Source organism: Callorhinchus milii, unplaced genomic scaffold (genome assembly GCF_018977255.1).
Source record: "Callorhinchus milii isolate IMCB2004 unplaced genomic scaffold, IMCB_Cmil_1.0 Scaffold8, whole genome shotgun sequence".
Taxonomy (NCBI): domain Eukaryota; kingdom Metazoa; phylum Chordata; class Chondrichthyes; order Chimaeriformes; family Callorhinchidae; genus Callorhinchus; species Callorhinchus milii.
In genome coordinates, this window is record NW_024704749.1 from 11,960,050 (window position 1) to 11,975,556 (window position 15,507).

A 15,507-nucleotide genomic window follows, 5' to 3' on the forward strand; every position below is an offset into this window, starting at 1 on the left:
TGAAAGCCGCTGTCTAAATGTAAATTTGTCCAATTTTAACCTTGGGTGCATTATTTGTTGCTTTAACCGTTTTAAGATCAGTACTATAACAGCGTGGCTTTATCAGGTTTCCTTGAATCAATGCAGTCTCGCTAATCGCACGCTTTGCTTTACAAAGTAAATGTTCTGAGTTTGTGCCAAAGGCCTGGCTTGGAAGGGGTCTGACGTTTACAGTATTATGGACTCAGGATGAACTGGGAGAAATGTCTTTACATGATTTTCTTGATCAAAAACAGACAGTTGTTTTGACGTTGCAGCCAACTGAAACTGTCTGTCACTGACACGGGCACAGACGTGCATCAGAATGTAAATGTGAATCCTTTTCATGCCTGAAATCAGAGCAGTATTTGACTGCGTCGTCCCATTAGTGGCTTTTCAAGCAGTCAATACAGCCCATCCCCAGTGCTGCTCAGGACGAGTGTCAGTGCGAGTTGTATACTTCATGCTGCTGTGTTGTGTTTGTATGAAAGGCCCTCGTAAATTTACTCTTAGGAAACATGGACAGGATTGAAGATGACTCGGGTTTACAACTTGTTCAGTTGCTGTCTGTCCTCCAGTTTTTAAATAATAAAATAATCCTTGCATTTGATATAGCGCCTCATCACGTCTTGAGACGTCTCAAAGGTCTTGATCCTAACGAACCCATTCCCGGTTACTACTGCCCTATCTATCAGCTGCTAATTAGTGTGTGTTGCTCACTCGCTGGTGCTGACTGTACAGAGGCTAATTGGGTTTGGTAACTGTTTGTGAGGGTTTGGCCATTTGCCAGGAATCTGCCTGTCAGGACGGGACAATAATGTTAGCCAATCCCCTTTCCTGCACCTGCAGGTATTGTTATGCTTTAACATCATTCTGGCTGGTGTGTGATGGCCAGAGGTGCCGTCACCCAGATAGTGAGTGAGTGAAGCATCGGTTAGCAAAGCTCTGAGCTTCTGAGAGGCACTTGTTCAGCGATGTTTATTGTGTTTAATAGCTGAAGGAAAATTGGGTTTGGCAGGCAGCGGAGGGCTGTGAAGTGCTGAATGGGGCTATTCATTCCACCTGCTGGCGCCATTCAAACCACGTCCCACCTGCTTGCCGTTTCCTACCCAGGAGAAGCATTGAACAGCCCCCTGAATAATAATAATCCTTACATTTGATATAGTGCCTTATCACATCGTCGATACGTCTCCAAGTGCTTCACAGGATGTACTGTAAAATGAAGCGACTGTGTATTTTGAGGGGAGATGCTCTCAGGGTGATGCCTATTTTGCTTCGGAAGCCACATCTCTGAACAAGTCAGTCGGCTGTTGTGGGAGAGCAAGGAGGGAAGGCTACCCTGACCCGTGTCCTGGTTTGTCCCCCACGCACAATCCACTTGACTGGGTTCTGAGTTTTACCAGGGACACAGACAACGGTTGCTGTGTTCTCATTTACATGAGGTTTGATGATTCATATTCAAACACGGTGTTTTGCTGGTACACTAAACACAGCGGAGGAGAAATGCTCTCTGTGTCGCAACCAGTTCATTCACAAAGATTTGGTGCTCCATCACATTTTAGACTTTGTATTTTGTGCTCCTCAATATTCAGGATTTCTTGATATTTCATTTGGAAGAGGATCTGTGGTGGCAGCAGTGGGTCAGTTTCCAGATTAGTCTTTTCATCCACAAAATATACAGTCAACCACTTTTGTAGTATAATCCTGTGAAAGGCGCTATACAAATGTAATGTTGTTGTTGTTAAGCGCTTTTAGACGTCTCGAAGACATGATAAGGCGCTATATTCAAATGTAAGGCTTATTATTATTTCACAGGTTGACACCTCAGAATGGGGTTTACACTGTAAAGTGCAGTGACTGTTCGTGACACAGCAACCAATTTGTGCACAGCAACTTCCCACAAACAGCCACAAAATGAATGATCAATTTTATCTGGGAGATTGTCAGCCAGGACCCCAGGAGAGAGAGAAACTCCCTTCTCTATTTGAATTGTGCCTTTGTCTGCTTGGACAGGCACTGGCAGGACTACGGTTGAACATTTCATTCAAAGGATAGCACCCCCAGCACTGCACTGGAGTGGCGGCCTGGACTGTGAGCTCAAAGTCCCAACGTTTTCAAGTTGTTTTTTTAACAGTCTTGTGATCCGGCCCATGATGGTGAAACCTGAGTGGAATCCGCCATTCCTTGTGTTGATTTTAGCACTCCCATCAAACCAGTCCAGAAATTAACGTTTTCTTAAATGGAAATGGGCCTTTTATACTCTAACCTACTCCCCGTTAATTTAGGGGAGAGGCTGTAAAAATCTTCTCCTAATCCCAGGGAGAATCTTGAAAGCTTCCATCTCTGGTGGTTCTGTTTTTTGCAGAAACGTTGTGATAGTGCTCGGTTTAGAGAGAGAGAGAGAAGAGACTGAATGTTTTACAGAAAAAAGAAAGCTCATCAGTTCTATTTCCGTGTGTGTAGCTGCCGATTCAGGAAGCTTGTCGTATTACAGAGAACATGCCCTGTTTGCAGGTGTAATCTGTCCAGACCTACTGTGCTGTTGGAGTTGTGGGAGAGGATACTGCTATAGTAGGTTGTGGAAGGTGGGTTTGAAATGGAGATGATGTGGGTTGGGGAGTAAGCAGGTTGCAGAGGTAAGGAGGTGCCAGCTCGGCACAGCCCATCATAGGATGATGGTTAGACAGGTGAAAGTTAGTGCAAAATGAGCAATTTCCATGTGAGTGTCTTCTGTCAGTCATTACCGGCTGATGCAGCACAGAACTTTATGTTCTCAGCAGCCCAGGCCAGATGGTTTGGCAGCAGAATGAAAGGAACCCAATCTGGAATCGATCAGTGGGAATGTTTCGCCAAGTGCCTGCAGTTAGAAAGGGCCTATTAACAATCTACTTTGTGAAAAGGTATGAAGAACCCTTCGGGCATTGGTAATAATGGGCGATTCTTTGTCATCCACAGCCAATGTTCAGGAACTAGTGTTTTTTTTTAAGACAACTTCTTTTTACACTGGTAACTGTGACAATCTGTTGAATATCTGTTAAATAGGAAGCTCGTGAACACATCGGTGTGTCCGTTTCAAGCACATTGTGAGACTGATTTAAAATCTAAGCCTTGTCAACTTCTGGTGTGGTTCAATGTTGCAGCTTGGCTATGACAGTGATGAACCTTGCATTTGATATAGCGCCTGAAACACGTCATCGAGACCACTCAAAGCGCTTCACAGGACATACTGCAAAGTGGAGTGACTGTGTGTTTTGTAGGCTGGCTGCCCGTCTGCCCACCCGGGTCCAGATCACACTGGAACCTGAAATGTCAATCGTGATTACATTTTGCTCCAGAGAAAGGCCAAGTGTCCCTCTGGCCAGAGCAGTTGTGAGCCGAGGGTATCCACACAGAGGGCTCAGTGTTCCTGAAGAGAGGATCTCAAGGTTCTCAGTAACTCCTCGCAGACTTCAGGTTTCACTTCAGATTTCGAGAGAGCAGAAACTGAGCCAATTGGCGGGACTGGCTCATTTACCATGGTGCGGAGGGGAAATGCAAGTTGTTGTTGTTGTCTGGGTGTCTTTTGTAATGGTCTTTAATTTTGTTTCCAACAGGTGCCCCTGGTTAACAAAGGAAATCTCTCCTGCAATTCCACTTTACAATGGCCTCATGTTCCTATTCGTGTTGGCGAACTTCAGCATGGCAACGTTCATGGACCCTGGAATATTCCCGCGAGGTTAGTGTAAAATATATATCCCTCACTGTCTCGGGGTGTACTTATATACCAACTGCCATATGTAGGTATCACTCTGCTGAACGTTGTGAATGTGAGAGAGCTGGTTTTGTATTAGTCGTGCGACATTCCTGGGTAATAATCCCTTCGAAACGTGTGTAACTGGCTGCCGCGAATCCCCCACAAAATACACTGTCACTACACTTTACTGTATATTCTGTGACGTGCTTTGAGACGTAATAACCAGGTTCCTCGCAATTTAACCTTAACTTGGCTTCTCTCCACACCTGTACTAATCAGTGGAAAGCTATCTCTAGCTGCCTGTGTGGAAGGTGGGGGCTGAACGTCACTCCATGGTGGTTGCCAGCACTTTGTTCAGCACTGAAAATTAATCAAATCGAGCGAAACGATGATTAAAACTGAAATGTGTTCCACGCACCATAAACGACAGAAGGCCAGGCTGCCGCACTTATCTCTAAATGAACTGTGGCGGTTTACAACGATGTGGGAAACCTCCAATTATTCATTCCTTCGTCTGTGAAGATACAAAACAAATTGTATTCCATTGCGATCAGTGAATGGGTAGAGAATACCGCTCGGGGGGTGAGTGTGCCTTTCAGCCCCTTAGGTTTCCACTGAACCTGGTCATTAATTAGCATCCGAGGAAATCTCACTAGCAGACGTTCCCATTACATAACCATTGGCTACTGCTCAATAATTAGGTCTAAATATAACTCACCAAAGGTGCTTCTGTGGGTATTTTTAGTCTTTATATAACAGGCGTTTGAGTAATATTACATTATTGATTAAAATTATCATGTATTATAGTAGCTACTGGTTTAAACATTTGTGTGTGTGTGTGTGAGAGATTGAAAGCAGTGAGGAATACTTAATGATAATAACAATAATCCTTGCATTTGATACAGTGCCTTGTCACATTGTTGAGATATCTCAAAGCGCTTCACAGAATGTACTGCAAAGTGAATTCACTGTATGTTTTGTGGGTAAAACTTCCTGGTAATTTATGGTGGAGGGGTGGTGGGACCTGACGATACCTCTTGTATTGGTTTAATCTTCTATATTACTCAATGTAACGTGTGTCCCCTTTTGAAGTCTCCAGTTGATGTTGTATAAGATTCTGCTTTGGGGAAGAGCTTTGGCTATGAACCTTTCTGTGTCTCCGGCCGGAGCCTTGTGAGTTCATGTCAGGCAGGGCTGGGACTCAGGCCCGTAGCTCACAATCTCACTGGTATCTGTTCAGTTCTGATCTCTTTCTAGTACCAGGTACCAGCCGGGAGTACTGACTGAGTGCCGCTGTGATCTATTGTACTTTTCCTCTCTAACTAATAATCAACCCCGTCGCCCACTTAGTCTTATTGATGCTAACCTGACAACTCCTATCTCTAAGCCACTCGTGTACATTATGGTAACCATTCACTACCTTTAGCTCCTGGTTGTGCACTTGCACTAAGCTCTTGTGGTGTTCTAAGGTAAATTCAGACATTTTCCGCTGGATGTAATGTAACAGCTAACCCGACAGGTAATGGATGCTGGTATAGTGGGAGGGCATTTCCCAGTAACCTCTAATAAATCTGAGGAGGAGAAATACCATAATATAAAGTTTGTTTGTTGGAAAACCAAGACAGTGAATTCAGGGATTATCACTAAGTAATTGAAACCCAGAGGAGGAAATGGAGATTGCTGCATGGATCCCGTTGGTTGAAGGTCTCCCGATTTCCTTTCAGCTGACGAGGACGAGGACAAGGATGATGACTTCCGAGCCCCACTCTACAAGAACGTGGAGATCAAAGGCATCCAAGTACGGATGAAGTGGTGCGCGACGTGTCATTTCTACAGGCCACCGCGGTGCTCCCATTGCAGTGTGTGCGACAACTGTGTGGAGGTGAGACATATGGGAGGGGAGGGTGGGGGCTGTACGTCATTCCGTGGTGGTTGGGGTCTCCCCTCACATCTCCCCGATCCTCTTGTTAGTGAGTCACCTCACTCTGCTTTCTAGGCGGCCCCCTTCCTTCTAGCTTGGTTGATTTAAGAACATAAGAATTATCTAGGTGAAAGAAGACCAAGGTTCATCTAGTTCATCTTCCACCATCCTGACATGCTGGGTCCTAAACTATATGCTGTATCCCAAGATATTATTTCCTAACAGAAATCTATCTCATTTGTTCTTGAAAGAATCAACACTTTCTGCTTCCACCGTCTGTCTGTCTAGGGAGCCTGTTCCATAAGTTTACTACACGCTCACTCACTGAAGTAGTGTTTCCGCAGATATGATCTGAATTTACCCCCGTCAATCGCAGGCCGTGTCCTCTGGTTCTACTGTTCAGTACAAGATAAAACAGCTTATCTTGGTCTGTATTTAAGCCATGGAGATTTGTGTTGGTGTGTGTCTGCCGGACAGCTAGACAAAAGGATCAGCTGTGAGAAGACACTGACTGAACTACAAAAGGACCACAGTTCTACTGAATCCTGTGTGTTTTGAGGCTGAGCTCTCTGTTTCTGACTCCATCTCTGTTTGAAGATGCCCCTGAATTTGTCAGCCCCCACCCCGCCACCCCTACCGTCTCCAATCAGAAGTCCCAGGAACAGTCACAAGAGCTGCCCTGTACAAGTTGAAGGGGAATTTGCAGGGTTGAGCCCGAATTATAAGTGAGATAAATATATAGTGCAATTTTGTTGAAGTGATATGAAGAGAAGCCAGTAGATGCGGATTGTAACAGTAAATGTGGAGGCATGTGGCGCCCCCTGTTGGTGGTCGGACGTGTTGCACAATGGAGCGATTTGCTTGAAGGCAATCCCCAACACGGTGGATTTGGGGGATGATGGGCAGTTGGAGAGAGAAAAACCATCAGGATTTCGGCAATTCCATTAGTTGTTCTCTGCACATGTGATGCTTGACTGTTTAGTGAAGAGGGGAATAAGCTTTCGCTCTGCCCGCACTCCCTGGAACCCCATCCCAGACATACTCCACCTCACACCTTCCCCTCATCCACTTCAAGGACTGTTTTGGGAGCTTCCTCTTTGACTTTGCCTTCGGTCATCTTTCTCCCCACCCCCAAACCCACCCGAATCGTACCCCCAGTTCAAATGCAAACCCTCAACTGTCCAGTGCTTCGGGACCCTTCTCCCGACGTAAACAGTTGCTGTGTAAATGTAATTTGTTGTTGTTTGCATAAAGCCTGTGTGTTTTACTTTGCGTGTCTTATGTTTTTCCCACAGGACTTTGATCACCACTGCCCGTGGGTGAACAACTGTATCGGGCGGAGAAACTACCGCTATTTCTTCCTCTTCCTCCTCTCCCTCAGCACACACATGGTCGGTGTGTTTACTTTCGGGCTGATCTATGTGTTAAACCACGTTGAACAGCTGGCTGATCCCCACACAGCCATCACGTATCCTTTACTGAGGACGCGAAGCAACTGCGTGAATGTTGAGATTTTTTAAATATTTGAGATATTTGACTTGCCTTCACTCACCCTCCCCGCCTCCACCCCCTCCTGATCCCAACCCCCAGCTCGGGTCAAATTCCTGACTGTCCAGTGCCTTGGGTGTTCTGATGGTGAAAGGCGCTGCGCAAATGTTATTTGTTGTGTTGTTGAGATAAGCTTAGACATCCGGACTGTTTATTATTCCTTAAACAGTCACGTTCTCATCGGTGTGTGTGGTGTGTGTTATAATAATAATCCTATGGCTTGTTGTAGCACTTTATCAATTCTCAAAGCGCTTCACAGGACATACTGTAAAATGTAGTGACTGTGTATTTTGTGGGCGAAACGCAGCAGCCAATCGCGCCCCTCAGTATCCCACAATCAGTCGTTGGTTCCTTGATGTTGAATTGACAGTATGGGGGTGATGTGCGTGGCGGGCCTTTTCTTTATCCCTGTGGTGGGGCTGACAGGATTCCACATCGTTCTGGTGTCTCGGGGACGCACAACAAATGAGCAGGTACATAAGCTGAACCCCGGGACACACTGAGTATCAATAAAACTCTCTTTACCCCAAAATAATAATAATAATAATCCTTGTATTTGATATAGAGCATTATCACGTTGTCGAGATGTCCAAAAGCCCTTCACAGCATACACTGTAAGGTGTAGTGACTGTCATTTCTGTAAGCCGCGTTACACCACTTGGAACTCTTCGCACCTGTTAATACAGTGTTTGATCCGTCACACAGGTAACGGGCAAATTCCGAGGTGGAGTAAACCCATTCACTCGAGGGTGCTGTGGCAATGTGGAATATGTACTGTGTAGCCCTTTAGCACCGAGGTAAGTGAGTGCTATTGATGCAATGTTCAAATCAAGTCACTTTTTGTCCCAAGCCTATAATGTAGAGTGTTTATGGTGTGTTTCACAATAGCACTCAGCTGTTAGGTAATTCATAATTAATTAATAATAGTTAATTTATGCCCCGAAACATTGCAACACTCTCCTCTATCCCTCTGCCTTTCCCCTTCCCCATCTTCAGGTAGCCCCTGAAGACCTTCCTCATTGAACCGTGATAGATTTCTGCTAAAAAATAATATCTTGGGATACAATATAAAGTTTGGGGATATAACATGTCAAGCGCCTGCCAGGATGGTGGAAGGTGAACTAGATGGACCCTGGTCTTCTTTTGTCTAGCCATTCTTATGTTCTTATAATATAAATATATAAATCATTGCTGTATCAATCTTGTGATACTATTGCTATCTTTCCCCTCAGATACATGGTCGACCCAAGAAAGAAAAAGCTCATAGCGGTGAAATCTCCTTTTGTCCGACCAGCGTTGTCCGAAAGACAGATTACAGTCAAGATAAATGACAATGGAATTCAGGGGAATCTGAACAGGACCAAGGCAAGAACACAATGTTAAAATCATTGATTAACATTTAAATATATCTTCCCCTTCTCTCTTTACCTCTGGTTAATTGGGTCCATTAGAAAGATTTAGTCTAATCTAATTTAATCTAATTTAATCCAGAACCTCTGCAGCCATAAAACTATACCCTCCCTCCAGTGAGTGAGTGTCCCTGCAGAAGAGACTGTTTTTCCCAAAGATATCTTATCTCCCGTGTGTACAAATTTCTGCCCTCTGAGACTGAAGATAATAATAATCCTTGCATTTGATGCAGAAGCTTATTACGTCGTTCAGAAGTCTCAAAGCACTTCACAGGATATACTGTAAAGTGGATTGACAAACAGTCTGGGTCCAGCGTAGGGTCACACAGTTTGATGTTGGTAATGGGTTGATATAAATGCAACAGTAAAGACCATAACGTCGAAATGTTCAACCCCAACCTTGCGCTCTTCCAAAAGTAACACACATGTTGTGTTTAATGGTTGTAAATCCCTCTTGATTTCCAGTCAAAAGGCAGTTTGGAAGCTCTGGACGTACAGTCGGCAGATGTTGAACCTCCGCTACCTCCCAAAGCCGATCCCAGCAAATATGCTGACCTGAAAACTCACTGGGAGTTTCGCTCAATGAAGGTAACACGCTCACTCGTCTAGAGGGAAAAGTGGCAGAATGATAAACCTGGATCAGAATTGTACTGTTCCTCAGCATTATCAGCCTCTTGACATTGTTTTGTGTGTCAATGTACATGAAAAGTGATCAATTGTTGTTCATATTTTAAGACGCATTGAAATTGGGCTCAGAAAGGTTGAGAAACAAATGGCATTGTGTCTTAATTGTGGGGTTAACATTCTCCTTCAGGCAGAGGACACTTAAGTATGTTTACAATAAGCAGCCACACTCCTGTACACCTCTGAGACGTAAATGCTTCACACCTGCTTTCCCTGAACTTTCAATGTGTTTAGTGTCTCTGTTCCTCCTCCTCTAAGCCACTCAACCCCTATCCTCTGGAACGCCATACCTCGCCCCCTCTCCCTCTTTATCGATGTTTAATTCCCACCTTAAGATCTACCTCTTCTCCCTTGCTCAGCTCCCCACCCGCCACTGTGCAGCGCTCTGAGACGCTATCCTGTGTGAAGGGCGCTGTGTAAATGTAAGCTGTTAATGTTTGATCCCCCGCTATGTCTATTCCCATCCTTGTCGTCACGCAACTCCTGCTTCACTTTCAGTTCTCACCCATGGCCGTCAACCATTGTACATGACTTCTCTATAATACAACAACAAATTACATTTGTATAGCGCCTTTCATGTCGGGAGGACGTCCCAAGGCTATCACTGCTAAATGCTGGCTTCCTGTACACCTTGTAGTAATGATGGTGTTTAGATTCCTTAGTACCAATTCCTCCTGTTTTCCAGTAGCGTCATTAGATTGTGTGAACGTTTGCGTGTGTGTGCATGTATGTCTGTCCGTGTGTGTATGTGCGTGCGTACATGCGTGTGTCCGTGTATGTGCGTGTGTGTCGGTGCATGTGTGGGTGTGCGTTTGTGCGTTCTTGTGTGGGGTCGTGTGTTTGTGTGGGTATATGAGTGTGTGGAGGTGGGTGTACATGTGGGTGGGTTTGCGTGTCAGTGCGCGCGAGTGCATGTCGGTGCGTATGGGTGTCGGTGCGTGTGTGTGTCGGTGCGTGTGTGTGTCTGTGTGTCGGTGCGTGTGGGTGTCGGTGCGTGTGGGTGTGGGTGTCGGTGGGTGTGTGGGTGCGGGTGTGCGTGTGGGTGCGCACGTGTGTGTCGGTGTGTGTGTCGGTGCGTTTGTGTGTGTGTTGGTGCGTGTGTCGGTGGGTGCGCACGTGTGTGTCGGTGTGTGTGTCGGTGCGTTTGTGTGTGTTGGTGCGTGTGTCGGTGTGCGCGTGGGTGTCGGTGCGCGTGGGTGTCGGTGTGCGTGGGTGCGTTTGTGTGTGTGTTGGTGCGTGTGGGTGTCGGTGCGTTTGTGTATGTGTGTTGGTGCGTGTGTCGGTGCGTGCATGGTGTGTGTGTACTGCTACCTGTACTACATTGTCGTTGTCTATTGCAGATAGTGGTCTCTCATCCAAGCCCATCAACCCATCCACTCCTGCCATGTTTAAGTACCGACCAGCATTCAGCAGCTCAGGGGCAAACCCCAAAGTCCTGTATCATGCTGCTAGCGAGAAGGTGAGGAAACTCAGCATCCGCCATGATACAATCACCTCAATACCATTCTCTACACTATTGTCTTTGGGTGTTTATTATATTTGATATAATGCTTTATGCTTGACTAGAACATGGAAAGGTGTTTTCGATAAACTGTACATAGTTTGAAACACGACTTGTGCAAGTGACTGCCAGGATGGTGGAAGGCAAATTGGATGGTCCTTGATCCTCTTTTGATTGGCAATTCTTATGTTCTTAATGACAGATTCCAACCAACCAACCAACCAACCATCCTCATCCTCTGGATTCCTCCACCTTAGGCATTAATCACTGCTTGTTTTTATGAAGATCAACAAAGAGAGTTAGCCTTAAAAAAAAGTGTCTATGTTACATGCTGGGCTTCATTGTGTGGTCAGTGGATACCATGACAGTGTGTTTGATTGCCAGGATTTGATTCTTACCTGACTGCCTTGACCCTGCTTTGTTTGGTGTTGATTAACATGGAGCTATAACACGCAGAGCCACACAGAGAGCAAGCTGTCTCTCTACCCCATAAACCTTGCAGTGACCAGTTCATGGATATTAACACACAGACCCAGAGAGATGTTCATGACTATTCCTGGTCTCCAACAGAGACTGTCTGTCTGTGGCCGCTGGTAAACTTGTATAATCACCTCGGCTGCCTCACAGTTCCATTTGTTCTTAATGTGGTTACAAATTATTGCGTCAATGATGCAAAAAAAGACTTGTCAATCTTATATCTATCAGCAACGCCATGAAATGTGTAATTAATTTTTTTTTAAATTGTTGGTGAAAACCTGGGACTTTTTAGATTGAGTTTATATCCTCAGTGACTGCCCGATCTCTCTCCCTCTCTCTCCTGTCTACAGATTTCTCTGCAGGAGGGACGTAATAAAGAGGTGTCCATGGGGCAGGAATGCGGCCGAGGCCATGACTACAGATCCGAGCCCAACCTGGACTTCCCCGATTACAGATCCCCTTCGCTTCACAAGAGCTACCAGTCCTCGCCTCTGCAGCTGGACTCCCTGTCTGTCAGCTCCCGCTCCCTCAGCCTGAAGTCCGCTCCTGAGAGGAGAGGCAACGACAAGGCTCTACACCACCTGCGATCGGAGGCCTCCTCCACCTCCTCCTCCTCCAACCCCTACAGACATGTGTTTGTTCAGAACTCCCTGTCCAACAGGAACGGGAGCCTGTCTTACGACAGCCTGCTTAACCCCCCTGGGAGCCAGGGGGAAGGAGATTGCGTGACGCACTCGGGGATGGTCGCTGTAGGTTACCATTCCCCCTACCTCTCGGCCAAGATGTGTCAGATCCGAGGGGCTGACCTGCTGCCGCGGCAGGGGGGACGGGGCTACAGCCCGGTGCACAGGGGTGGGATCTCCCCCCACCCCCGAGAACCTTCCCCTGTCCGTTACGACAACCTGTCCCAGCAGATCATGGCCTCCATTCAGGAGAGGAAGCTGCTGGAGGAACGAGGGAAACTGCTACACACATCACCACCCCCCGACCTGGCCTTCAGGGACGGGGGGGGCTACGACACTGTGGGGGGCTACAGCCCGCGCTGCGCGGACACCTACCCCGGGGACTCAGCCCGGCTCACCGTGATCGTGGGCAGCAGGTACGGCTCCAGAGACAACATGGCTGTGAGGAGCCCCCTGCTTCGCTCCTCGCTCTCCTCCTCGCTGGCCAGGGCGAGCAGGACTTCCAGCGGCTCCCTGCAACACGCCGACCTCGCCAACAACAACGTGCAGGCCCGGCTCAGCGACCCCGCCCGCAGGTCCCCCGCCCACCAGCTCCCGCCCTCCACACTGCTCAGGTCTCCCTCCTACACCAGCCACAAGCCACTGTCCTTTGTCACAGCGATGGAGATGTCAGAGGGTTCGCCTCCGCCTCTGACAGCACCTCGGTACGTACCTCACCTCCCTCCGGGCACCTGTCCTACAGTCGCACTCACATCAGGCGTGTCAGTCGCACTCACATCAGGCGTGCCAGTCGCACTCACATCAGGCGTGTCAGTCGCACTCACATCAGGCGTGTCAGTCAGGAGTAGGATGTTTAATTCCACTTGCGCAAAGTCCAAGTTGCAGACGAAACTTGTATAAATCGTATAAAATCTGATTAGATCAATAATCTGCACTGAGCACGTGTGGAGTTTAATGCAGCCGATGCGTGCGCTTGCGGTGACGGGTCAGGACATCGTTTCCCACGATTGACTGGGTCCTGACCCGTCGCTGCATGTGCACTTACCGGAATCACGGGAATTGAAGTTCTTCTGCGCATGTGTTGACGGGTCAAGACAATGTTTCCCGTGATTCAAAGCAGCCGGTTAGTGAGTGCGGAAGAAATAGAGAGTAGGGGAGTAGCGCTGTGCGTTAGGAGGTGAGAGATAGAACTGGTGCAAAGAAATGTAAGTGGTTCTGATAGGAAACTGAACGGGTCTCGGTTGAATGTACGACTTGTATGCGATTATATGATTTATAAAGATAATACAATGCGGGCCTGGATTCTAATCAAAGTTTTAACGGAGATGGCTCCCTTTTACACCCAGTCTGTGTTGAGACTGTACCAACCCCACAACTTGCTTCTTTCTGTTCTCAGAGACGAAGTGCAGATGAAGATGGCTCACAACAAGATTAACGGGCAGCCCAAAGGCTTCCCCGGGGCGGATAGCCGGCTGGCCTCGCCCGCCAGCCCCCAGGCCTCCGCCAGTCCCACCAGGAACTCCAACGTGAAGAAAGTCTCGGGAATCGGTGGGACCACATATGAGATCTCAGTGTGAAGAGCCATTTATCATTCATTGTCAGCTGTGGAGCTGTGTGCAGCACTGTGACCTCAATCTCAACACCTCCCTCTCTCTCCCTCTCACTCGTACACTCTCTCTGTCCCTCTGAGTCTCTCTCGCACTGTGTGTGTGTGTCTCACTCTCACACACTCGCTCTCACACACTCTATCTGTCTCTCTCTCACTCCTGTTTTTTGCCCAATCAGCTGCAGACTTATTTGTCCAGATATTTGTTGTGCAACAAAATCAAAGTGGTTTCAAATAATCCAGTCAGGGCAGGCCCAGTGCAATCATTTGCTTTGTGGTGTGTTATTTTATTTTGTTTTTTATTATTTCTTCAGTTTTCTCTTCAGTTTTTGCTCACACCACAAAACTGACTGTTTCAACCTGGAAAAAGCAACCTGTTTATTATTATTATTATTATTGAGGAGGCAGAGGATTGGGTAGTGTCCCCATCACACCCGCCGGTAGCTATCTGTGCGAATGATGGTGCTGTGACGGTTTTAATGATAGCCTGGCACGTTTGTAAGGATTTTCCTGGCTGGCAGTGAGGAGCTGTGGTCTGGTCTGGTGCTGACACCTACACCGAAATCCATCTATTCCCTTCCTTCACTGGAATAAGCTCCTTACATCAACCAAAAGATGTTTTAAAACTCTCTCTTGCTCTCTCTCTGTCCCTCTCTCTCCCTTTCTCGTGAAGGGCACATTATGCCATTAGACAACCTGTCAGATACCTTTGTACGTGAGCATATGTGTGTGTCAATTAGGGCTCGTATGGGATGATTTAAAGGGGATTGCATTATTTCAGGGGCTAACAGCCCTCAAAGCTTTAAGGATGTTCATCCAAATACTGATCAAGAATTGTATTTTTTCTTATAAAGAAAAAGCGATAGATATTCCTATCTGCCCTTGCAAGCTGGAATCAATGTTACATTAGTTGCCAGGGTCTTGGAGAATGGAGTTAAAGTCTGTGCTGAGGTGGTGCTGACCAGAGTATTACGAACCTTTCTGACCTGAACAAGCATGTGCAGTTTTAAGCCATCTCTGGGGTGGGCTGGCCATTGCCCGGTGCTACCTTATGTTATGCCAAAGACTGGTGACCAAGGCTGATCTCTCCCTGGGATTCTCCACCCGATCCCGCCAGGCAGGTGCTGGTGTTCAACCTGACAACTGAGACACAAGACAACCTACACACATAAACACACACCCCCCACACACACACAGGCCACACACCAGACACACACACTACACAGACACAGCCATACACCTGCCACATGCCAGCCATGCACAGGCACACACACCACAGACTCCCACCTACTCCTTTCCTGTTGCTTGTTACAGGTTACTGAGCAGCACTGGCCAAAACGTTGGTAGCCGGTTACCCTCCGAATATATAGGTCAGGTGCAGAGTTTAGGGTTATTGCGAGTGTTTATCTCCCGAGTGTGTACTCTATTGTATTACCACCACCACGATCAGTGATAATAACATGCATGTGTGCGCGTTAATCCGACCTTTTAAGCACACGAGGAAGTGTTTTGACACGGGGTGCGGTTGACTGGGGTGAGAGGCTTGTTGACGGCAGGAAGAATTGCGAGCCTGGTTGGGATGATTAGCATAGTTTGGGGTTTTAACAATTTTTTTTATTTAAAAAAAAGAAATTAATGGCTACAGTGGCTGTGATACAGAGCGACGTTTCGAACCCGCCCGCAAGTTAAATTTTACCTTTTTTTTTAGTAAAGTGCAGCTATCTTTTAGTCTGACTTGTAGTTACTGTTTTTCATGGCGAACTTACTGTCGGAATGTCTCCATAGCTAGTCATAGACATAGAACGTTTCTGTTCGGCAAACAACACTAATAATGCTCACCTCATTTGTCACACCGCCAGGACGTGTCCAGAATTCAATCAATGAACTGATTTTCCCAATATCATTAATAAATCGACAAGGGTATAAA

At 46.8% G+C, this 15,507-nt stretch overlaps 1 protein-coding gene across 1 annotated transcript in view; it reads left to right on the forward strand.

Annotated features, from left to right (window-relative positions):
* Positions 1-13,656, forward strand: part of zdhhc8b (zinc finger DHHC-type palmitoyltransferase 8b) — a 46,962-nt gene extending 33,306 nt beyond the window's left edge. The window contains 11 exon segments of the mRNA XM_042337660.1: positions 3,612-3,733; positions 5,476-5,633; positions 6,968-7,140; positions 7,591-7,693; positions 7,926-8,017; positions 8,453-8,585; positions 9,095-9,194; positions 9,197-9,217; positions 10,654-10,772; positions 11,642-12,678; positions 13,371-13,656. Of these exon segments, the coding sequence (XP_042193594.1) occupies positions 3,612-3,733; positions 5,476-5,633; positions 6,968-7,140; positions 7,591-7,693; positions 7,926-8,017; positions 8,453-8,585; positions 9,095-9,194; positions 9,197-9,217; positions 10,654-10,772; positions 11,642-12,678; positions 13,371-13,551 (2,239 nt within the window). The 3' untranslated portion in view covers positions 13,552-13,656.
* The last annotated feature ends 1,851 nt before the right edge of the window (positions 13,657-15,507 follow it).